Here is a 24,236-nt window from a genome sequence, read left to right on the forward strand (position 1 = left end):
CGTCGTGCCCCCGCCCGATGACGCCACAGCCGCCCCTGCCCCCCGGAAACCGCGAGCGGCGCCCGCGCGCGGGGCATTGTGGGAGCTCGGCGGAGGGAAGGGGCGGGTGGGGCCGCGGCGGGAGGAGATGGCGGCGCCGGGAGGGAGCGGCCCACGGGAGCGGCGGGGTTCGGGGCGGCCGGAGCCGGAGCTGCTGCTGCACCCGGAGCTGCTCTCGGAGGAATTCCTGCTGCTCACCCTGGAGCAGGTGCGCCCGGCGGCGCTGGAGCGGCGGCTCCAGGGGCGGGAGGCCTGTAGCTCCTCTCCCCGCCGTGCCCGCGGTGTCGTCGTTCTCGTGCCCGTGTCGTCCCCCACCATGGTCGTGTCTGTGTGTCTGTGTGTCTTTGTGTCTGTGTGTCTTTGTGTCTGTGTGTCTTTGTGTCTGTGTGTCTTTGTGTCTGTGTGTCTTTGTGTCTGTGTGTCTTTGTGTCTGTGTGTTGTGGTCCCGTGGCATAGAATCACCGAATCATAGAATCACCAGATCGGATCATCCTGTATGAACATTTCTATCTGCTACTAGACCACGTCCCTGAGCACCTCGTCTTTTAAATAGTTCCAGGGATGGTGGCTCTGTCCCCTCCCTGGGCAGCCTGTGCCAGTGCCCGATGACCCTTTCTGTGAAAAATTTCCTTTCCGATACCTAATCTGAGCCTCCCCTGGCGCAGCTTGGTGCCATTCCTCCTTGTTCTGGCCCCTGTCACACTTGGGAAAAGAGGCCAGCACCCTCCTCTCTACAATCTCCTTTCAGTTAGTTTTAGAGACTGGTAAGATCTCCCCAGGTGTCCCCCCTGTCTTAACCCCCGTGGCCGTGTCCCCTACACCCCGTGCCCTTGGTGCCATCTCCCTCCACGTTACACTTGATCTGTTCACTTCCCTGCTTTACTCTACAGGGAAACTCCTTCCTTTGTTTCCACCTGTCAGTTACATGGGAGGTGGTCTCCCACTTCTGTGTTTTCCAGGCATCCTAACTCCCTTAGCAGGTGTGCAAGAAGTGTTCAGGGAAGCAGTTGGACTTTATGATCTTAGAGGTCTTTTCTAGCTGTAATGATTCTCTGGAAAAAATACCCCAACCAAGCAGAAACCAAATTGATGCTCTGCAGGCTGGGTATGTGCTTGGAGGAGGTGTGTGGAGTGAGAGGTGTCTCTGCGTTTGCAAAGGGGCTGTGTTTGAACACTTGTTGTAGCTGCTAAAGAATCATTTGCTTGAATCAGCTGTGTGTGTTACCATACAGGAAAATTATCTGTGATAATAAATAGAGATTGTCTTTAAGGTGATCTTTAATACATTAAAGTTGCATCATTTGTGGCCAGTGAATTAAGGAGGTGTGTCCTATGAGCTCGCTCAACGTAATGCAGAAGTATGCATAATTGAAGAAAATCTGAGTTTGAAAGTGAGTTAGAAACACTTTTGGACCATATGAAGCCTCATTTGATATGATTTGATGTATGTGTTGCTGCCTTGCCTGAAAATTCTAGGTGCGTGAAACAATGTTAAGCAAAATTTTAGGTTTCTGTATGAGCTTGCTGAACTTTTATATGCTCTTGTACATGTAGTTTATGTAGACAAAAATGTGCAGGTTTTGGGCCTGCATCAGAAGCCGTATAGTGCTGCCAAAAACAGCAGTGGTAGAGACTTGACCCACTTTCAGTGACTGATGATTTGTAGGAAGTTACTGTTTTTTTCATCTTTTAATAAATTTGGCAGGAGGTACTAAGAAATGTTGTTTTCATAGCCCTATACGTGATTAGAAAGAAAACTGGTGTTCTGTCATGATTAGAAATCTCCCTTTGTGGCTTATTCTTGGGGAACTGGGGAAGGAAGCGTGGCTCTACATCTATAAATTTGAACTGTGTCATGTTCTAGGTGTCTTTCTTTTTTTTTTTTTTTTAGAAGTGCGAAGAAGAGCTCTGTTGTTGTAGTTGGGTTCAGTGAAATGTGTTTAAGAGTATATGAAAACATTAGTCATCAACAGTACATCAATCATAACTTTTTCCTTCTTTTTGCTACTATTTTTATTGGGAAAAATTGCAGGGTTTTGGATAGGGAGAAGCTTTGTGGTTGATGTATGTGGGCAAAGGTGATGAAGTGACCACTACTGGTTGCAGCTGGATCCAGGTGTCTCTGATACTGATGAACACAACCCATCACAACCCAAAATTTCAAGCAGAGGAGCTCATGACACCAAGAGCAGCAGCCACTGTGGCAGTAGATAGAACAGGACACACAGGAAAAGGCACATGAGGAGTTAAGAGATGTGCTTGCAGGTAGTGGAAAAATAAAACACAATGCACTGACCCAAACATTTTGGATTTCCCTTTGCCTCACTGAAGAGATGGATCAAGTCAAATCCACGGAAAACAAGAGGAGTTTACAGTAGGAAGGCAGGAGACCAGGCTGTCATTGGCACAGGGCAGTTTGTGGCCTCTCCACACCACCAACCCCTGCAGTTCTGAAATCGTGGCATTTATTCCCAGTACGCTACCTTAAAGTGGCTTTTGAAAAAAGTTATGCCCATAAAATGCCCGTGCTTTGTTGTAATAATAACTTTTTTCTGTTCCCCACAGAAAAATATACTTGTCGAAAATGATGTAAAGATGGACAAAGATGGTCTCACTGATCTATATATTCAACATGCTATTCCCCTGCCTCGGCGTGACTTACCAAAAAGTAGATGGGGGAAAACAATGGAAAAGAAGAGGCAGCAAAATGAGTTGAAAAGCGAGAATAAAAGGTAATTTAGTGTTTATTGGGCTAGGCTTGGAGAACTTTGGACAATACATTTAGTTTAGTCTTTGTTTGCTTGGTCAGTGAAACTTGTACGGCTTTTGGACATTGCAACAATTCACAGATAATGCTGTGTAAGGTCTCCTGTATCAGAGGCATTAGACTCTGCTGCTGCTGTAGTAGGAATAAGGGGAAGAAAACATTTGGATGGCAAAAAAAAAAAAGGATTATTAATGGTAGCTAGTTTATAGTGCTTCTTTTCATAGAGTCAAAGAATGGTTTGGGTTGTAAAGGACCTTTAAAGGCCATCCAGTTCAAGCCCTCAGCAACAGCAAGGACATCTTCAACTCAATCAGGTTGCTTAGAGCAACCTGACCTTGAGTATTTCTAGAGATGGGGCATCTTCCACCTCTGTGGGCAATGTATTCCAGTGTTTCACCACCCTCATCATAAAAAAAGTTTTCCCTATATCTGGTCTGAATCTGTTATCTTTTAGTTTAGAACCATTACCCCTTGTACTATTGCAACAGGGCCTGTTAAAAAGTTTGTCACCATCTTTTTTATAGGCCCACTTTAGGTACTGAAAGGCTGCAGTCGGGTCTCTGGAGACTTCTCCAGCCTAAACAATCCTAACACCCTCAGCCTTTCTCCATAAGAGATATATTCCATCTCTCTGATCGTTTTAGTGGCCCTGCTCTGAACTCGCTCCAGGAGGTCCATGTTATTGGACTTCTCCAGAGCTGGATGCAGTACTCCTGGTTGGGTCTCACCAGAGCGGATTAGAGAGGCAGAGTCACCTCCCTTGACCTGCTGGCTTCTTTTGATTCAGTTCAGGATACAGTTTGCTTTCTGGGCTTTGAGCATGCATTGCTGGCTCTGTTCAATTTTTCATCCACCAGTACCCCCAGGTCCTTCTCCCCAGGACTGTTCTCAGTCCCTTCACCCACCAGCCTCTATTGATACTGGATTACTGGTACATTTTAAGATTTATAATGAAGGAAAAGTAACTATTGTTTCACCTTAGAATTGTTAAACAATAATTATATTTACAGTCTTTAGGAAAGGTACCAAAAGCATGTTTAATTATGTTTGCTCCCTGGACGGTGTTGGTCTGCTCTGGAGTTAGGGATGTACGCTACAGTGGCTTTATGCGTCCAGTTCAAAAGTAACATCTGCTTTCTGGAAGAAACGTTCTGCCTCGTTTTTAAAATCTTTGTATTTGATCATAAAGCTAAGTCTTCCTCAAAAGTCTGTTTTACTGAATGGTTTCTCCTTCTGACCTTCCCTCTGTGAAAGACTTCTATGTGTAACGTGCATGAGTGGTAGTCTGATATAGCTTTAGCAATAGATGCTGAAGAAAAGGTGCATGGAAATTCTCAAAATGGTTTTGCAATTATTAAAGCTTGTTGATTTGATGAGTCTGTTCTAGCTTTGCTGAGGTTTTTAACTGGGAAGAGAAATAAATTCTATCAAGTGATATTTTAAAATATTTTAGCAATGAAATAGGTGTAAAAGGATTTTTTTATCAAAGGAATAAAGGTAGCAGACTGAATATTTTTGAGAGAAGGAAGTGATATTAATTTTTAGGTGGGTGGATAACTTCATTCAGGATTTACATGTAGAGTAAGTTTAGAGGCTCTTATTTTGGTGCACTAAAATTCCATAGTGGTCAAACCTATGTAGTATTTGCTGGGAAGTTGTTTAGTAAGTAAAAGGACATATGTTTAATCAACCAGTCTGCTTTTCTTTGCCTGTTGCTTGTAGCACTTACCACCTAGCATACTAGCCTTAATCTTTGCTCTTTTATTAGAAAATTTTAAGAATTCCAGCATTTACTAGTTTTGCTTGTGTTGCGTCTTTCATACTTAATGAATATGCTGGTGAAATGCTGTCTAGAAAAGTTAATCTTTTGCTGCTAGATTTACTAACCCCAGTGAAATGTGAATAATAGACTTTCAGCACTTCAGATAAATAAAAGTTGCATGGAGAAAACTTCAGTTTTACTATATTCACAGAAAGAATCAAGGAAGTCCTGTTTTTGGATGTTAAAGTGTTACACTTTCCTCCCAGTTGCATGCACCACTTTAGCGGAACTGGCAGGTTGACAGTGTGCAGAGGAGGAAGTATAACTTGATATTCTTGTTTTCAAAAACAGAACACAGTTCCTAGGTGCTAAGGCTGTAAGGTATGTGCGAGTCAGAGGTGGGAAGTAAGCGTGATATTTATTTGATTTAGAAGTTAGTACTACTACTGTTGTAGTAGAACTTAACTAAAACAACATGCCTGGCTGAATACTTTTGGTCTTGGAAGCCAATCTCAATTTGTAAAAGCTCTCCTAGAAGCGGCATCTACTGTACATATAAGCCAAAAAGTTGTGTCTGCTCTTGATAAGTCCCAAATGAATGGATGGTCTTTCTTTGTTCCAGGAACCTGATAAACAGAAAAAGAGGAGGATTATGTGAAATACATTGTTGTGAAGAGATAGTAATGTAGAAGCAAATCTGAATAAGAGCTGACCTGTCTCTTGTTTTACGAGCTCTTAAATTGTGACTCTTTTCAATTTTAGGTGTTTTTTTTGTTTTTTTTTTTAAAGAGCCCCCTAGTCTGGACAGAAATCGTGCAAGTGATGTATGCTTTCTTAACATGTGAGGTTTATCAACAGCTACTAATGTAATTGTGTTTGAAGTCAAACAAATGGAGTCTCGACTTGCAGCTTATTTTAAAGTCTATTGACATATCTAACATAATATTGTCAGATTCATTAATAACAAATTAATGAATATATTTCATAGTTGACAACACTGTAGTTAAACTTTTATTCCCATGTTTTATATGAGATGATTAAGTAGTAAGTGTGTACTGAAACTGAAGTTCCTAAACAGGTATATAACTTACTTGTAGTTTGGTTTTTTTAATTGTTAAGTTCATGTTTTTCAAACACACTTTGTTGTTCTTGTACAGTGCTTTTCTAAAACTAAATTCATGTGGAGTGAGCAATGATAACTTTGTGCTTTGTGGTTTTTGTTTTTTTTTTTTCCAGTCTGGATGTATTCTGATACTATGGGTTTTATAGGTACAGTTATTAGCTTGGTAGTATTCATTTTTGATAAACAAGTTGCCAGAAAATTGGCCAGTTCTGACTACACATAGACTTAAAGGCACGAACTATTACAATATTACGCATTAAATCAGCTTGGCATTCCTGTGCAAAGACAGCTTATTTCAAAAACAAGTGTATTTTTTTTTTCTTAATGTTTTCATTCCTTGTCTAACAGTCTTTTAGGCTGCCTTAATACTATGACTTTGAATAAGAGTGCAAGCAGGGAGATTTAGAAGCATTAGAATAGTAGATACTGTTCTTGTAGGTATAAGGTGGCATGCATTTTCTCAGATATTAATCTTTGGAAATACTTAATGGCTATGAACTCTATAGCAATTCCAGAGTAACTGCAGTGGTATAAGCATGTGGTCTTTGGTCATACAACCGTAATTGTCTGCCTAGAAAATACCTCACGCAACCCTCTTTGCTGAGGAATTCTGTTCCTCACGCAACCCCTTGCCACCCTCCCACTTTTATATTTTGGAAGCAATTTCTGTTGCCTAAGTTTGAAGCAGCTAAGTGCTTAAGGTTAGTATTTTGGGATATAGTTTTACTTTAGGCAGGATTAAATTAATTTTTGCTACTTGTGTCCTGGTTATGCTGGTTTTGGACCATCTAGCTTGATTCTAAGACTATTACAATTTGTATTTTCAGTGTTACAACAGTGGAAGGTTTGAGGAAACGGCCATTAATTGTATTTGATGGCAATTCAACAAGTACAAGCATAAAAGTGAAGAAGACAGAGAATGGAGCTGCTGATCGCCTAAAACCTCCTCCAGCTGGAAGCACCACCAACACTGTTAGGAGATTATCAGTTCCTTCCAATGCCTCAACATACATTTCAGCCTCCAGTTTATCAGAGGACGCTAAGCTGGAAATGAGGAATAATGAGACTAAGCAGAACAATATTTCAAAGACTAACAGCAGTGTGTTGGCTAGTCTGAAGGTCTACCCTTTGTCTCCAGTAGCAGGAACTACTGTTGTGAAGTTAAAGAGAGCTGTTCCAAAAGAAGAATCTGATTTGCCGGTATGTACGTTCAGTGTCTTAGTTTGCAGCTTTTTGTTGTTGTTGTTGAAACTTGCAGGAGCCAAAGGTAGACCCTCATAAGAGTTTTCAGGATTAATTTCTTTTGGAGTAATAGTGGAGTCTTAAGAAACATGCAAAAGAGTAACTGGCTTGGGAAAGATTAGAAGAAAAGAAATGAAGTACTTTGTACTTATCCATGGGAAAACTCTGTGTGAGAGTGGCAGCTTTGTAGAAAACACACATGTAATTTTTAAAATGAGTAAGTAGATAACTCGGGTGCTGCTGGTAGTAGTCAAATGTAACAGAAACAAAATAATCCTACTAGTAGTTTTAAGAGAGAGAAAGCAGGTATGATAGAACAGTGCCATAAAGGGAGGACAAGTTGTCTGTTTTCTGTAGTAAGGAAGAAAAAAAACCGGAATGGTAACATTTGTAGCAATCACACTTAAGTGGTTGAGTAGGACAAGCTTTCATTTGTCAGAGTGAAGGAAGAAATGTTATGGGAAACGAAGTGAGATGCTGAGATCTGTAGAATATATCCTTAGAGGAAGAACACCATCTGTTTTAAATCTTACATAGAAATTGGCAAGCTAGAGGAAGGAACTGGATGTGAAAATCTGGAGAGCTGCCTAGATTGTGGATCTGAATGAGAAGCCATAACAACAACAAACCCTACCAGTTGAAGTGAGAGGCCAAAGGTTGAGTGCTCATTTTGAGTCATGGTGATCTTAAGGTACCTGGGCTTCTATATGATGATGAGAAAGTCATACTGAGATCTTGAACAGAAGGGTGCTGTTCTCAAGTAGGAGACTAATTAGTGAGCTGTTAGCTATAGAAGTAAATACTTCTCTTCTTTCTGCAAGTTAGATTCAGCTACAAACAAATTTTCTGTAGTGAGGAGAACTGCCCTATAGATGGGGGCAGAATGAGGCTGATGAGCTGAAGTGATGAGAGAAGAGCTAAGGCGAGGCATGTTTATTTGCTTTCTATTAATCTCTTTTGAAAAAAAAAATCTTTTAATGACAGAATGCAGGTAATACCCTTGATGCAGGGGTTGGTAGTTCCATCAGACTTCTGTTAAACTTGAAGGCATACGCTTGTGGCTTTTTTGAAAGACAGTGTTAGGGTCTTTTACACAAATCATGGCTGAGGCCCTGAATCAAATTATGCTGGAGAGGTGTTTTTTCTACTCCCGTTATCACTAATTTATTTTAGTATTAGAACTGTTCTAAGTACTGGTCTGATCTGAACCTACAAGAGGTTTTGAAACTTGTTTAGTATTCACCTTACAGCTTCTTTATATATAATTTAAATATTCTGTAGACAAATTGATGAATGCTTTTGAAGTGGCGCTGTAGAACTGACACTCAGAAACTGTGCTCTCTGACACTTGACTTTCTGTCTTAGCCACAGTTTAACCAAGGCATGACTGAACTTACTGGTATTATGTCAGTCAGGTATGTTTGAAGTTAGGCAAATGTGTTGTATGGATGTTACTTTACTGTCCGAGATAAAAGTTTGTGGTGTTGAATAATGACTGATGCAGCCAGGAAGGATCAGTACACTTGGCAAATGGCTGTAGAGTGTTAAGCCTGAGGCATATATTTAGTATATAGTGATAACAATTGCCTTTTCAAGCAAGTAACTGTTCCTTGACTTTCAAGATAGAATTGTAGAATAGTTAGGGTTAGAAGGGACCTTAAAGATCGTCTAGTTTCAACCCCCCTGCCATGGGCAGGGACATTGCACTAGATCAGATAAAACTGAAGTTCTTGTGCTGGATAGCACACTGCTGTTCTTCTTGTCTTTGGGTCTCATTCCTTTAAACTTTTCAGTAGTTGCAATCCACAGGATTGCTGTATATATACTTAACACTCAAATTGTTAATGAGAAGAGAGGTCTCTAGATTGTGCTCCCTTAAACTAGCCTGTTGCAGAATGTTCTTTAGAATTCATATACCCATTTTTACTCTGTGTGAACTATTAAAGTTCTCATTTATCAGATTTTTTTTTTCTCGGGGGGTGAAAGGTAATTATTTCACACTTCAATCTTTCATTGTTTTACTTTGGGCTTACTAGATTTTTTTTTTCTAGTTCTTGGGGTGGGGCTTGACAAATGAGTCCATCTGAGGCTTTGGCAATTATTTTGTTTTTTTTACACAGGTCATTACAAAGGAATACCAACTTTTCCTTCTATCTTTCTGACATTTTAACTATTTGGCAAAAGTAAATTGGTTTCCTACTTGTATGTTTGGTTTCTTTTGTTATACAATCCTATTTTAAGAAGGTAATATGAAGTAACTATAGAAGTATGTTGTGAAACTCCAATACGTACCTGTTTCTAAGCTGCAGAACTGAAAGGTATTTTTGCATAATGAATTGTAGGATGAAGAAAAGCGAAAAAACATAAGTGATTTGCAGGTAGTTAACATAATTTGCTTTATTTTTATCTTCTCTAGAGAAGTTCTGTGATATTTAACAGTCTCCACAAGATGGCAATAGAAAGCTGTTGTAGTAGCAGATAGCTGAGAACAGCAACAGTAATTACTGGATTTGAGTATATCAGGTTAATTGCTAATTTTTACTTGCACGGTGTATCTCAGAATACTTACGTATTTTCTTGTATTCCAGAATGACCTAAAGCCTACGGAAGCAAAGAAGAAAATCCAGCATGTTACATGGCCATGAAGTAGCTAATGGTGCTTGAAAAATAAATGTTACTTCCCTATTTTCAAATAGATAAGTCATATTTAAACGGTTCAAGTACAATGCTTTTTAAATCTTACAGGGATTCAGATTGCTGTGAAGTTTTAACAAGTTTCATAGTTCCCTATTGTAAAGCTGGAGTCGTGTATCACCAGTCACCTTAAGAGCATCCACTCTTGTACACCAAGTAGTTCATTGCTGCTTTAAAAGGTGGTAATACTACACTATACTAAATCCCCCACTTCTAGTTTTCAAGATTATTATAGTTCATCTCCTGCACGTCACTACAATTCACACATATAAATGTATGTATTTTTTTTATTTCGGTAAGATTCAGTTTTGTTCCACTTCTAGTTAAATAGTTAAAATAACTATTGAGATTCTGAGTGATCTCAAGAGCCTTCTTGGCTTCAAAAAGGTAATTCATTTAGATGAGAAAACTGATGATTCTGATAAGATAGTCTGAGACAACTTTTTATTCCTTTTTGTTGAACAGGAGTGTATTGTATACAGGACAAGTTAGGTTGGTAATAAGAGATGAACTATTTAACAGCATTACTTCAAATTGAAGTTTCTCTTATTGACATATGAAAAAAGAAATGCACGAATGGAAGTATGTTTATGGACTGTCTGATATGAGTCTTTGAAAGAAAGTAGTGAATGGATTAGTGCCGTGTTCCCTTAAATACACAGGCATGTTTTATACTTGCAAAATGTAAAAATGTGCCGATGTAGCAAATTTGCTTGTTTTCTTGGTTACAAGCATGCTTATAAAATACGAGGAAAGCCTGTGGAATGCAGATCAGTGCTTTGTTAACTTACTAACAGTTGGAGGGGGAAAGGAAGACACAAGAAGTACCTTGAGAGCATTAGCGTATGTAGTTACACTCTGGAAAAAAACCCGAACAACTTGTTTTCCCTTCCTTTGATAATTTAAGATGGGTGTTGGTTTTCTGTGAATCTTGGTGCTTCCTATGGATTATTGGTAGTGCCTTATAAGGCAAAAATACAGTTAAGCTGATGGAAACATTTTTATTAAACCTCAGTGGCTCAAGGTGAAGCAAATTTAGATCCATTTTCACTTTGGATGGTAAATAAATAATGCCCCTAGACTTAGTAAAAGAAAACAAAAAAAAAGAATCATCTTCTGAATCCGCTTAGTTAACCCACTAAAAGAAGCTGTCAGTAGTGAGCTGAAAGCTTGTTTACATTTTTAACATTGGTTAATATTGAAACTAAAAACTGTAGTGAAATTCATTACTGACAGAAGTTCTCCATTCACTGTTACGGCATGAAGGGCACTTCTCGAATGCTGTAAAATGATAAGAATGTGTGTGTTTTGAAATTGTGTGATGTTTCCCTTTTATTAAACACTTGTGCATTTTTTGTACTTGAGTACAGCAAACTTTAACGTAACGTACATTTTGTATGTAAAGTTTCTTTTAAGTAGCCTTATCCTATTTAAATAAATTCAATTAAAAGCAAATAAAGTAGTGCTGGTTTTGGTTTTGTGGTGTAATTAAGCTTGTTCATTTTGTTGTGGTGTTATTTCAGTGGAGTTTAAGTGGTTAGAACTTCAGATGAAGCTTACAGGGTAAAAGGCTCAGTAGCTGCTTTGGAGTTTTAGTAGCAGTTAGTTCACATGAAGTGTTGGTCCTTGCACTAGTATAACAGTCTGGTAGGAGTTATGTTTTGTGGGTGGCTTCTTGGCAGTGGTTTAGAGTCCAGGCTATGTTTTGTTGTAGTTTCAGTTGCTAGGAGCACATGTGTGTTAAGGAGTGATGTGCAGAAGTGTACAGAAATAATAGTGTGATGCTGCTATTGCATGGTAACAGACTTGTTTTCAGGCCAGCACGCTTTCCAGCCTTGTCATGTTTCACTTACCTTTCCTCAAAGCTGGGACCATTTTGTTGTCTGTTGTAGTGCTTGGAGGTGAGGGGGCAACGTGCAAGCCACGCTCTTCTTCCTACTTTCTGCTACCCCCTTAGCTAATGGTGATTCTTCACTCTGTAAAGCATTAGAGCAGAGCTGCAGTATGCTTGCAGATGGCCAGACCACAGAATAGAGTGAGGTGCTTGCTGTCCTTTGGGAGGTGTTCGATTTAAGAGGATTTTTTATGGCTATTCTTTATTACAGCCTTCACCGTAGAATGAAGTCACCAAAGGATAGAATTCAGTTGTTCAGTGAGATCAGACTGGTGCAGTGAGCACTTCAAAGATAACAGCAGCCAAGTTCTTCACATGGTGTGCCATAAACCAAATCTGATCTGATGCATCTGTTTAGCTTGTTGAATTAATGAGAGAGGAATAATGTGTGGGCACTTTACACTTGGTACAAAAAGAGAAATTTAAGGGTGGTGGCAAACTTCCCCTACCCAGTTACACACAGACTAAGTGTATTCCTAGTTCTTTCCACATGTGAAGATTAATGTTGGAAGAGGACCATCTTGCTTTCATCCTCTTGCTAGATACAAATTAATTAATTCTGGAAGGTGTACCAGGATTGTGCATTGCATAACATGGTCATACTTCTTGAAGTTTGCTTTGGGAAGAGAGTTACCTTCCTTTAGATTGTTTCCACTTGATTGAATTGTCCTGCTAGCATGCTGTGGCTGGCAGTGGCCTTTGCAGCAAACGTGGCAGAAATGATGCTAAAGCAGAGAGGGTATTATATATCATAACACAGAACAAAATTAAAGCTTGCCCTAAAATAGAAGTTAAATTTCTGACTTTGCAAAGATAAATGTCTTTTGAGTTGTATTCACCTTCTTGCTTGCTGAGAACAATAATATTTTGGTTTTGAATTTAGAGCCTGTGAACACATTTTTTGTCAGCTGCAGTCAATTCAGTATTTTCACACATTTGTTCAGTTTTGCTGATAGCTTTCCCTCTGATTTCAGTTAGGAGGAGACTGTTGTATTAGCAGGACCCATTGGAGGACTGTCTAAATGTCAAAGTTTCATAATGACTGGATGCAAAAAGGGTTTTGTTTATCTGGCTCTTACGGTGTGTTTCTTCAGACTGTGAAAGCATTTTGCTTGTAAATATCTAGTATTTAAACACAATTAAACCACAATCACAATTTTTTTTCTAAATTATTTTATTTTGAAAAATACATTGTGCAGTGTAGTGTCGACTAACTGTAATGCGGACAGTGTCAATCAGAACTTTTACTTCACACAATGATCAGCTAGTCATGCAATAAAATATATACCTGTTATGAAGCACTCCTACTCTGACTGTTTTACCATTATCCCTTTATGGCATGGCACAAATCCTTGTACACTGAAACAACCTCTACGTTCGCAGTCTTTCTACACACTTGACAGTACACACTAGTCACATAGCTCACTGAGGCAAGATCACAGCCTTACTGAAAGTGAATTGTCGTTTGCCATTGATTTCAGCAGGCTGAGGATTTTGCCCTGAATATCCATCTAGGAATGTATTGTGCGTGGCCATTGTAATCCTTGAACTATATCACTTACTTGTAACTGGACTATTTAGTGGAAGGGAGAAAAAAAACCACCCAGAAGATTATGGTATGTCAATAACACTCAAATGGTTTTACATCCCAGGTTTTGCATTAGTTTTGGTTAGCTGTAGAAATCTCAAATGCCAGCACTGCTACTAGTGATTTTTGAAGTTGTCTTCCCTCCACATTTGGAGAGTTTGAAGAAAAAAGGCTAGGTAGTGTTATTAGTACAGCAAAGCACAGAGTGGCGAAGCTAGTTCTGAACATCTGTGTGTGTCAGACTATATATTGGAAGCACAGCTTTCCTCCCCCCACCTGTTATTTTGAGCTTTAAATATCTTTCCCACATTCAGGGCAAAGGATATCATCCCTTTCTGTGAGGAAGCCACGACCCACTAATGAGAGAGAGCACTTCTTACAGTTAAAGCAATCATTATGCCACTGCCGTTCTTCAAAGGAGATGTACTTAGTTCCTCCAAGTCCTGTTTGAAAACCAAAAGCAAGAAAAGAACGACACATCAGCAATTATGATGCTGTGCTCATGGTTTGCCATGCAGATCCAACATATAGTAGTGAAAAAATGCTGTTGTGACAAGTCTCTTTGTTGCTGTGCTAATTTTATGCTCCTTATTCTGTAGCAAGTAATATCTTCATCCTGAAATAGTTCTGTTGCTTTCAGCTAAGTTAGTGAACTTGACTGTTATCACTGGTAATAATGGCAGAAATGAACTTTCAAGGGATGGCACTATGATATACAGCAGAAGAAAAGGAAAATCACTGCCCCTGAGCAGCTTGATGTTTTTTACGGAATATTTGATAGTGTCCGAGTAAGTTAATTTTGTTTTGCAAAAATGCATTTAGATCATTGAAAAAGAAGCTAGCCAGGTTTTGCCATGACTTGATTCATGGCTTTGAAGGAAGAATGTCCCAAGGAAAAAAGCTGGTTAGTAAACTGCAAAAAAAAAAAAAAAAAAAATTGGGAGTTTGAGGCTGTGGAAGTTCTCATAAGGGGTACTGAACTTGTACAGGAGAAAAAGAGGAAAGGAACAAATATCTCTTAGTGGTAATCTCTTGCTTAAACTCAGAAATTACAGGTAATTTGAATATGATGCACTGGAATGATTAGCTGGAAGTCAGTGAAAAGATTTAGTTGGGCGTATTTCCTGCATGATGAAAGGAGTTCTTGTTTTGTTTTAATAGCAATATTTTTAAAAAATAACAGCGTGTGATAGGAAGGATTGCAATATTAAAAAAAAAAAGACCTCTTTCACTCAAATAAGAAGCAACACCTGTGATATTATGCACTGACTTCTCTAGAGCCTGTGGAATCAAGCATTTGTTAGTGAGGGACAGGCAAAAGGGCAGAGCAAAACCAAGAGAAAATTGTTCAGATATAACTCACATTTGCAGTCTTGGCCTGCATGTATTATGCTGTTAAATATCATTACTTCAGAGGGAAAGTTATGTTTTCATGCTAAGTGTGTCACAGTAAAGGTCTAAGCAGTTACTCCTTTAAGTACTTTTGTACTGGAAAGCACTATGCAAAAGCCTTGTGATTTCTCAGTTGCAGTCCTAAAAAGTCAGGGAGAAAATGAGCTGTGCTACAGCATGAGGTATAGGCCAGTTAGACCCTTTCTGCTGGCAGAGGGTCTCTTGTTGCTGATGTCAGTGATCCCTCTAATAATGCAAATGAAATGATGTAGAGAACATGCATATCCCACTACACATGTAGCTCTGTTACTGTGTATCTACCATGTTTCACGAAAATCAGGTGAAAAGGAGGAAAATTCAGTCTAAGGACCTCTTCCATTTCTTTTTGATAGGCACTTGAGAGAAGTCAGAAGTATTTAATTTCAGACATCTTGAATTGTATAGTCCTGAGTGTCTCAAGTTATTCAGAATGAATTATTGAACCATTTTTATTATTAGAAGCAGTTCATCGAAAAATAACCCAAAATTTAAGCACTGGCTCTGAGAGACCTACCGCTGATTGGGTTGGTGCATCCAGCACACTTTTTGGCATAGAGGTTGCAGAAGCAGCTCAGGCAATATGCAAACTCATCCCTGGAGGTAAAGCGTTGTCCAGACAACTGCTTCTTGCATCCAGTGCAAACGAAGCACTCCTTATGCCATGGCTGCTCCCGGTAAGTAACGCCTCCTGTAGTGATAGCCTGTTGTATGAAAAGTAAGACAGAAAGTGTTTTCTTGAGGGTGGCAGGTATCTTTACACGATGGAGAGGAAGGATGATGAGATTTTGTGGGTGGGAGGAGGGAATGAAGGCTTGACAGCAGCAAAATCATTGTTTTGGTTGGAGTTGACCTAAAGAAAAGCATGCAAGTGGTTTATTATAATTTCCTAATTTATACGAAGAAGCACTATATTAAAAGTATTTTATTCTCCTTATATTGTATAATCTCAGTCTCAACTGTCCTCTTTGTATTTAAAGCTAGTCTTCATATGTTCTTTTCGTATGTGTGTACTAGGATTTGTCTCATCTCTGTTCCTTCACTTATCCCATTCTTCATGGTAAAGAAACTACATTGTATGTTTCGATTTCCCTGTTGCTTTCCTTGGCAAAGACTGTTTTGTTTCAAATTTTATTGGAAGCCTTTGCTCTCAGTTTCTCTGGAATTTGTCTGGGGTTTTTCTCTTCTAACAAGTCATTGCCTGCAAAACCAGATCTCCTAATGTCAGACAAAATTAACATTTTTAGTCCTTTGAACCCCGTAGAACTGACTACTTCAATTTTTCTTCCTTTCTTCTCTAAAGAGGGTTTCCCTGGGAATCCGGCTTGTATGTGATCATGCTACCTAATCTGTGTGTTCATCTGCGTCTTAGCCTCTTTCCTAAGTAAATTTCAGCCTGTTCTTAAAAGTGGTTAAAATTGGACGCTAGACAGAGTTTTTAAGATACTGAACTCCTAGAAGCTTCAGAAAACTGATGGATGGATAGGAGGTTGTAAAGGTGATTGGGTATACTAAGAAAAACTTTGCCTTTCATAGTATCATAGAATATCTGAAGTTAGAAGGAACTCGTGGATCATCCAAATGCTCCTTGAACTTATGTCTGTCTTGAACTACCTTAAAATATTAAGGTATGTTCAGTGTTAGCTGCTCTTCCTTCCAGTTGAAATGTTTGGGGATATGATTATTCCACTGCAGAATTTTTATTTTGTTTTGGTGGGGTTTTGTTTGTTTGTTTGTTTTAAAAAAGATGTTCTCTGTATGCTTTCAATACAAAGGTATCTTCAGCCTTGAGTAAGAGAGTTCTCAAGCTAATAAATGCTGTGCCTGATGCAGGATGGGAGCTGAAATTGTACCATTGTTAAAATCATTTGATTCTGAATCTTTTAACACATAAAGAAGTACGATATTCTCCCTACACGGACATGGGATGGGATGGACTTCAATCCTTTAGGTTTTAGGTAAGTAAAATAAGAGCACTACCTTCTTGCACTGGACGCACTGCATGGCAAACTGCTTTTCATAGCAGGGTACGCAAAAGTTTTGATTGTCCTTTGGGATGAAACTCTTTGTCCCAATAGGCTGTTGGCAGCGGTAGCAGATAAAGCAGGTCTCATGCCAGCTGTTGCCCTTGTATTCCATCTTCCGAGTCCCTGTAATGAGATGAGAAAGTCAACTGAATAACTTCTGGCTGAGACTGAAGCAATTTGTAGCTCTTGTTTGCTCTTATCTGTCTGTCAGTCAATAAGCAGTACAGCTGTAAGCTAGAAGCAGTTTCATGTTCCCACCAGCTTTGCATGGTACTGGGTACAATTTTAAGTTTTTGGAAAGTGAGTGGTTTTCCTCATATAAAGAAGAGGAACATTTACTGCTAAGGACAAATTTTTGTGATATTATTAGAATTAATAATGAATTATAATACACAGGAAGATCCAAGGGAATTGGCAAGACACCAATAAAAAGGTACTGTTAGTGTTGAGTGAAGGCCATTCCTCATTAAAGTTTGACATAATTTTTAACAAGTCCCTTTTTCAGACAGCTGGAACACACACCTGGTTAATTTCTGGGAAGCTTCTTGCATCCCTTTACCTATAAAGTATAGTTAGTCACTGTCTGAGAAAAAGGGTTGTTTCACATCTGCTCTGTGGCCCTGTTCCTGTCCACTACAAATTTGCAATGTGTTCCAGCACTGTAACACCCATTCTAAATGTTTTGCTGTCTCTTGAAACCTTTAGTGACAGAGAATCTTTCTTTCTCTCTTCAGTGTTTAAGCCATAGTTGCAATGTGAAAGGAAGGAAAATCTTTACACAATCCTTTACTGAAAAGCAGAAAAGTGATATGGTAGTCAGAGCTAAACGTACTTGTCTAGAATGAAGTTTTAGGGTACAGATACTGGACTAGTAGGACTGTAGATTCATTCCACTGTATGACAGATGGACTTGGTACCCTTCCAGGAAATTGGAGATGCCCTATTATATGGACAAATTTATTTACACACTATACAATTTCCTGTGTACCTATTTGAGTCAGAATATTTGATACTGGCCAGAAGGGAAAACAAACAAATGATGTCCCTGCAGTTCTGTGTTACTCTTGAGGTCCCTAGCAACTAATATGATGTCAAGGGAGACTGACAAGCTGGTCGCTTGTTGGTTAAGGATGAGGAACCATACTAACTCCTTTGGTACCAGCTCTCCTCACTCCCATTACAGCAGGGTGAAGTTTTATCATTTTTCCCTTTTTTTCCCTTCTCAAGTGTTAATTCCATTTTGTTTACTAGTTGTATATTTTACTTCTTTTTCTTTTTTTGGTTTCATTGAATTCTGCCTGGAGGCATACTTCAGGATTTTGGTAGTTTTTTTTTTTTTTTCTTAGAGAATTGATTTGCAGGAGTGTAGTAAGTGAACTGTTAATTATCTTTCTGCCTGGTGCTTGCCTGCTTGAATATTGCTGATCTGTTTTATTAATGTATGCCTTGGAAGAATTATGCCCTCTCTGTGCTGGTAACTTCCTATATCATACCATGGGACAGCTGAATCAGGCCTTGAAGGAACAACATTCTGGAAAAAAAAAATTCGGTTATATTTTTTTTGAATAATCCAGAATTTATTTTCACATTTTCATCTCCTCTTTTTTTGGGTTGTCACTGAAATGGGAGGCAGGGGGAGCCCTGTTTGTTAGCTGCTGAACTGAAATTAGCGAGAGTTTAGTTTGCACAAGGACTGAAAGATCAAGTTTGTAATTACTTTAGTATTTAATGGGCTTGTCATGATAATGCTCTATTAAATCTAAATTGTACATTTAGTGGAGCAAAGCAAAGGGCAAGTGTAGCATTAACAGTCTCCATAAACGGTATCCAACCACTCGATGGTTCTTTCGAAATGAATTATGCTTCAGCTTGTGACCACATGTACTAACATGGTGTGCTGTGTAAGTAGAAAAAACATGCTGGGTACTGTTCTCCAAATGTGGTAACATCAAAGCTATCTTGAGGTAACAGCTAAAGACTAATTGTTGGTTGTAAGCCTTCATTAAAAATGATTTCTTCTGTTTCAGATTGTAAAAGAAGGGATTCTCTGAGTTGCTGAATCCAGCCTCCATTACTACTAATTAATCCATAGCTTGCATAACAGACAAAATCAGATCAGTTTTGCAAAAGAGCTCATTGAGCATGGGGGTGAATTAGATGAATAATCTTAAAAATTTATACACACACACGTAGTTCTAGCTTTAAAACTACTACTGGTTATTCTCAAGCATGTCATTTGTTAGTGCTGTATCGGTAAAAACAGGTGGACATGAAATAATAAAATGAGATGCTTATACCATATGTTCTATTTAATCATCAAGCCCTCATTTTTATCAAAACATTTTAGGTGTACAAAGAATATTGTGTTTTTCAGCTTTTGTCAAAGATTACCATTGTGAGAACCAGCCGAAGAAAAATATTACTCAAAAAGTAACTAGTAATTATTGTGGAGCAATTGCCTTTTAATATTTTATTTCTGGACCAATATTCCTTCTGCTTTAAGTCCTCAAATCATCACAAAATTCTGTAACATTGTCACAAGCTAATGAGGTTTTAGCAATCTATTACTATAACCTCATCTTCCAGGCATCTATATTCTTGGATAATTAACTTGAAAGAGAAGATAGCTTTTCCTGTTTCTTCATATTTTTGTGCTCAATAAAAATCTTTCTTCGACCAGCTTTTCATATTTATGGGCGAAGCTAACTTAATTACATAAAAAGCTAAATTGTGAATTAAGTAAACTTAAATTTGCAAGCTTCCTCTGATAGTCAAGCAGTGGAAACCAATCAAGACAGAATACAAAGTTGGGATTGGAGAGAAAAGATTAATTTTAATTGTCCACCCATCAAAAGTCTTTTAATGAATACTTCTGTAGAAAATGATAAATCCCGTTAATAAAGATGCTAAATGAAATAAATACTAATCTTCAAGAGTAATCCACCTCACGCAAATTACAGGCCTATCAAGATCCATTATGAAAGTTGTGTATTCTTGTAATGGAAATTACTTAGAATATATCATCAGCTGCAGTTTACAAAGTTCACTGTGACTTAGCGTAGATAGTTGAGGAAAAACGTTTGTCAAAATTTTTGCTGAGTTTGGGCTTGATATTTAGCCTAATTTTTTTCTCAGTTCAAAAAGCAAGTGTTCTAACCTGGCATAATAGTCTTCTTGCACTCATTACATTTGGAAGAATATTCGTTGGAGTAGCAATCAGTGCAAAGTAGATGTTCCTCTTTTGCAGCAAAAGGTTTGTCCACCAGAGAATTCTTGCACTGGAAGCAATGGAAGCAAGTTTCATGCCAGTGGCGGTCCTTGTAAGACAGATCCTGCAGAAATTCAAAGCCAGTAAGCAGAATGAATAGTTTGCACAACTGGAAGCTCAAAGAATGTAAACACATCCAAATCTGAACCACAACCAGGAGCTGAGGCTAATTTACACAGCTCAAGAAAACAAAGTGCCCTGATGGAGGTGAACTTAACTCGCTATGATTACCAAGAACAGCTTATGACAACTATTGACCTTTTTTCAGTTCAAGGTAAACTTCATTTTTTGTATGTGGCAGAGGAACAACTAGTTTCATTTAGGTATTTCCTTCGGGAATAAAGCCCATTTTTGAGTCAGATTAAAACTTGTTAACCTTTTAGTTATAACAGAATTCCCCTATTTGCCTTAGCTGTAGCTGAGTTCTAGGTCATTTCACAGCTGTTCATTCCTGGACAGAAATCCTTTTCCCAATTACATTCTGGTACTTATTCAGTTCAACAGTTTTACACCAAGGGTGGAATTGGTCTGATCTCTGTTCCTTTTTTCTTCACCACAATTAATTTTTACTGACTCTTGTGTTTTGGTTTGCCCGTGTTTCAAATGTGGATTAGACTGAAAGATGAGATACCATGTTGTACCTGCAGGCAGTGATCCAGAACACTCTGGCCAAGGGATTAGCAGGGGCATCTAAATATTTAAAATGCTCTCCACATTGATACTTTTATTATTTCTAAAAAAAAGGTCCTTCTAAAGATTGTGACCTAAGGGGATGGATTGTGTCTTTTAAATTTAAATTAAGATGGCCTAATCACATAACACTTCAACAGTGTCTTTGGGGTTCGAACAAAACTGACCTTAGATTGTTACAAGATTTGTCTACCCCAAAACAGTCTTTGATTTGAGGGTTGTGTGTGAAGGGCTAGTATTGGCATGAATGGGGAGTATAAAAATTCAGAAGAAATAATTTCTCTGGTTCTAGCTTAAGATCCACTATATATTAATTACAAGCACTGAATTAATCTTATTTACTGAAAGAAAAGAATGAGTTGTAGAATATCAGATTTTTTTAGTTGTGTAAATGGAAGCATCACAAAGTGTCCAAACATAATCTGGCCTAAGCTGCTCTATGTCAGTACAATCGCAGGTAAATCCAAACGTGCAATTTTAGCCTAAAGCAAACAAAAGATACTGCATATTTAGTATAATCGCAGGTTTATGTCTGCAGGAGCCCCGTTCTCATCACTAGCTGATAAGAAACATTGAAATAGTTTTGCCCAGCTCAGCTGATATGTAGTAACTTGTTAAACTACAGTAACTTCAGTCAGAATTTGACAATGCAATAAAGAATTTTTGTTAGAACATCTGCGCTACTCACCTGAATTTCTTTAATCACTGAGTAATAATTGATACTCAGTATGTCTTTCATCTTGGAGGCTGCAATTTGTGATAGAATATCTAAACCTCCTTTGCAGCTTTCAGGCAGTTGCTTATTAGCTTGTCTATTTATTTCAGCTAACTCCTTTTGAAACAACCCAAGCTTCTGACTGTGAAATCTTAATCTTTTCTGATAGCAAAGATACCCCCTTGTTTGGAAGTTATTTAGGTTTTTTTCTTTAAAAGAAATTGGCAAGCCCAAATTCTTCTCAAAGAGGAATAATATATTCGACAGAAACATGCAAAAGAGTTTTCCAAAATGTGAAATTTGCTTGCTAGAAAACAGAATGACAACAGATCTGGTTTTCTTTCTCTTCTCTCTTTCCCACCTTCTGCCTTTCTTCCTTTTTGCAATATTCTGCAAGCTATTTTTAACTCCAAAAAATCATTTGCTGTTATCTGCTTTTGTTCTCTCTTGTTTTATCAATAAAATTTTACCCTGGAGAAGGTGCATGCCTTTTAGAAGAGGAGTAATGAAGACAAGGATTAGGTGTCAATGGTGTCAATGATGAAAGCTTTAAACCTTGACTCGGTTATGATGGCAGTTTATATAGATACTTGCTGGGTAGGTGAAAGCAGCAGATATTTCATCATGGCAAAGCGATGAAGTGCGACTACAAGCTGGACCCAAGATACAGACCGACTTGAATAAACTTCAGCTACCTTGGATGATCATAGCAGATCTTGTCATCAAAGGTAGAGGGAGTCTAAGATGTCTGGCTTTGACATGCCTATGGCAGAATATGAGACTGATGAAATGGATATTGATTTCTCTCTCTGGATCTGTCACATTCAAAGCACGGAACTCCAAGGTACTGATGAAACAGTTTCTACATCATGATTGCTCTTAGGTCAATGTAATAAAATGACCAGAAATCAGGTTTGGTCTACTTCAGTCTGTTGTGTATCTAACTATAGCCTTTGGCTGGTACATAAGTTATGTCTGTATTGATCTGGAATAGATTCTACACTGGAGAAGCTGCATGTGCAGAAGTGACTTCGAGCTTGTCTGTCTGTTAGGTTGGCCCTCTGTTAATCTGAAAGGGCATTATGTTTACTGTAAGTGTGTGAGCTCTAGGATTCACTAATTGATTGTAACCCAAATACATCCGCTCCAGCAGAAGATAAAAGTGATATACAATTAATTCCTGTTTTTTGTGTGGATTTCCAGGAAGAACTAATAAAGAAAATTACTATGGTGAATTCAGAACTGGAGCGTATCCTTGAAATATTGATGAACATGAGTTTTCAGTTGCTTTTTGCAGCCTGAGGCAAATGATTCCATGGTGCTATGTATTTTAACTGTAGTTCTAAATCCAGCTTCCTATATTGCCTAAAAGAATTCTGTAGAATGAGTGTTTTTGCAATTGATTAGTGCATCTGTGAAAACTGACAGCCATATGCTCCCGTTAGATTAAGAGACTTCTTAGATAAATGACAATTCTATGATTCTATGTAAAGAACAGACAGGAGACTGAAAAATTACTATAGACTGACATTTGAGAAATCAAATAGTGTTTACAAATAGAGATGCATGCATATAGATGCTCATGGGTATGGTCTGCTCCGTATGCGCGTTTTCAAGTTGAAGTGCAGAGAGGTCCAGACCTGTTGCAGATGTGCTACTAGTGAAAAGAGAAGTGGGAGGACAGCAGTGCTTGTCTGCAGAGCTGTGAGAAAATCTGCGGTAGAATTAGCTGGGAGAAATATTTAATACTTCATTCACTTGTTTCTTTTCTGACCATGGAAAATAGTCCTTTGTACGCAGTCAGATGACTGACTGTAAGAATAAGGTGCACACAATACCTAACACAGATCCTGTTTGTATCCAAACCTTCTTAGAGTCATCCCTCACAAAATCAGTTTGAAAGTTACGGTTTTGAAAATCCACTATATGCTTTTCAAGCCATTTTACTTTCATTTCTTTTCATTATGTCACCCCCAAAGAAAACTTTGCCAAGATAATAATTTTCAATATTGGCAAACTCACATTTGAAAGTTCCTTCATAGTTCTGTGTAGTTTTGATACAGTATGGTTTGTTTGGCCTCTAGGATGGGACTTCCAGTGATGGCTTTTGCTTTTTAAACTAGAAAAGCCCTAAGACTAGAGTTACCAGGTAACTCAGTTAAGCACGAACTTCTCGTATCCTGCAACTGTCTTCTAACCTGACTTTATAAGTAAATTTTTCTCCTGAACTGGCTTTCAACAGGACCATAACAGAAAAAAGGTAGGTAGAGAGATTATTACTGGAAGACTAATCCTATCTGTTTGTCCCTGAATGAAGACTATGTCAGACTTCCTTGCTTACCTCAACACTCTCTTCAGGAGGTTGAGCAGAGAAAATGGATAAAATGCTGTACAAATTTTAGCCATGCACACCCTGTAGCAAAACATTTAAATTTATTAGATTGGCACGTGCCATGTGCCAAAAGCATGTTTAGAAAAGGTAAAAATAAGAGATATTGTGATGAACATAGCAGCTTAGGGATATGAGAAGAGATGAGGGTATCTGCCTCTTGTACTAAACTACGTCATAACAACTAGTCTGATGTTCAGTAACACACTGAAGTGTTGCAACTTAGGACAGGGTTTAAACATTAGAAGTCAGAAAGACAAGTGTTTTCCTCCTTTTCTGATCCACACTACTGGAGGCTTTATTTTTTGTTTAGTTTATGTGTAAGACTGACCCTTTTATTTGTTTTTGCCTGCGAGCTGACACAGTAGCTTTATCTCGCAATCCACATTTAATTCCATTCTCATATTTTGTAGGCAGAGTTTTCATCCCCTCCTGCGTGCCAAGGCTAACTTGTGGACTGTATTAAACACTGAATTACTGTAAGTATTTCCTGTATTTGTGATGGTTTCTGTACCACAGGACCTGCAAAGAAGCTATTAAAAAATGCCAAATTCAACCAGAAGTCGCATTTCAGCAGTTAGCGAATAAGAACATAATGGATGGATTTCCA

The 24,236-nt window shown here is 38.4% G+C and overlaps 2 protein-coding genes across 5 annotated transcripts in view; one reads left to right on the forward strand and one right to left on the reverse strand.

Moving 5' to 3' along the window:
• The first annotated feature begins 114 nt into the window (after nt 1-114).
• Nucleotides 115-11,676, forward strand: C1H2orf49 (chromosome 1 C2orf49 homolog). Its single transcript, XM_069877138.1, has 4 exons — nt 115-247; nt 2,605-2,771; nt 6,519-6,891; nt 9,522-11,676. The coding sequence occupies exons 1-4, from the start codon at nt 128-130 to the stop codon at nt 9,576-9,578; spliced, it is 717 nt and encodes a 238-aa protein (XP_069733239.1). The 5' UTR covers nt 115-127; the 3' UTR covers nt 9,579-11,676.
• A 1,043-nt stretch (nt 11,677-12,719) lies between these two features.
• FHL2 (four and a half LIM domains 2) overlaps nt 12,720-24,236 on the reverse strand; it is a 42,709-nt gene continuing 31,192 nt past the window's right edge. For all 4 annotated transcript variants that reach the window (XM_069877198.1, XM_069877183.1, XM_069877209.1 and 1 more), the window contains exons 3-6: nt 19,722-19,896; nt 16,518-16,687; nt 15,055-15,241; nt 12,720-13,552 (exon numbers count right to left, since the gene is read on the reverse strand). In XM_069877198.1, the coding sequence (XP_069733299.1) occupies nt 13,401-13,552; nt 15,055-15,241; nt 16,518-16,687; nt 19,722-19,896 (684 nt within the window). In that variant the 3' untranslated portion in view covers nt 12,720-13,400. The remainder of the gene's footprint in view (nt 13,553-15,054; nt 15,242-16,517; nt 16,688-19,721; nt 19,897-24,236) is intronic.

The sequence above is a fragment of the Phaenicophaeus curvirostris genome, chromosome 1 (genome assembly GCF_032191515.1).
Source record: "Phaenicophaeus curvirostris isolate KB17595 chromosome 1, BPBGC_Pcur_1.0, whole genome shotgun sequence".
NCBI classification, from domain to species: domain Eukaryota; kingdom Metazoa; phylum Chordata; class Aves; order Cuculiformes; family Cuculidae; genus Phaenicophaeus; species Phaenicophaeus curvirostris.

Bases quoted from the DNA above. Each gene is read 5' to 3' on its own strand.
- C1H2orf49 (XM_069877138.1), top strand. From the start codon at position 128: ATGGCGGCGCCGGGAGGGAGCGGCCCACGGGAGCGGCGGGGTTCGGGG. The intron at 248-2,604 runs GTGCGCCCGGCG...TGTTCCCCACAG, and splicing joins TGCTGCTCACCCTGGAGCAG to AAAAATATACTTGTCGAAAA. The intron at 6,892-9,521 runs GTATGTACGTTC...CTTGTATTCCAG, and splicing joins AAGAAGAATCTGATTTGCCG to AATGACCTAAAGCCTACGGA.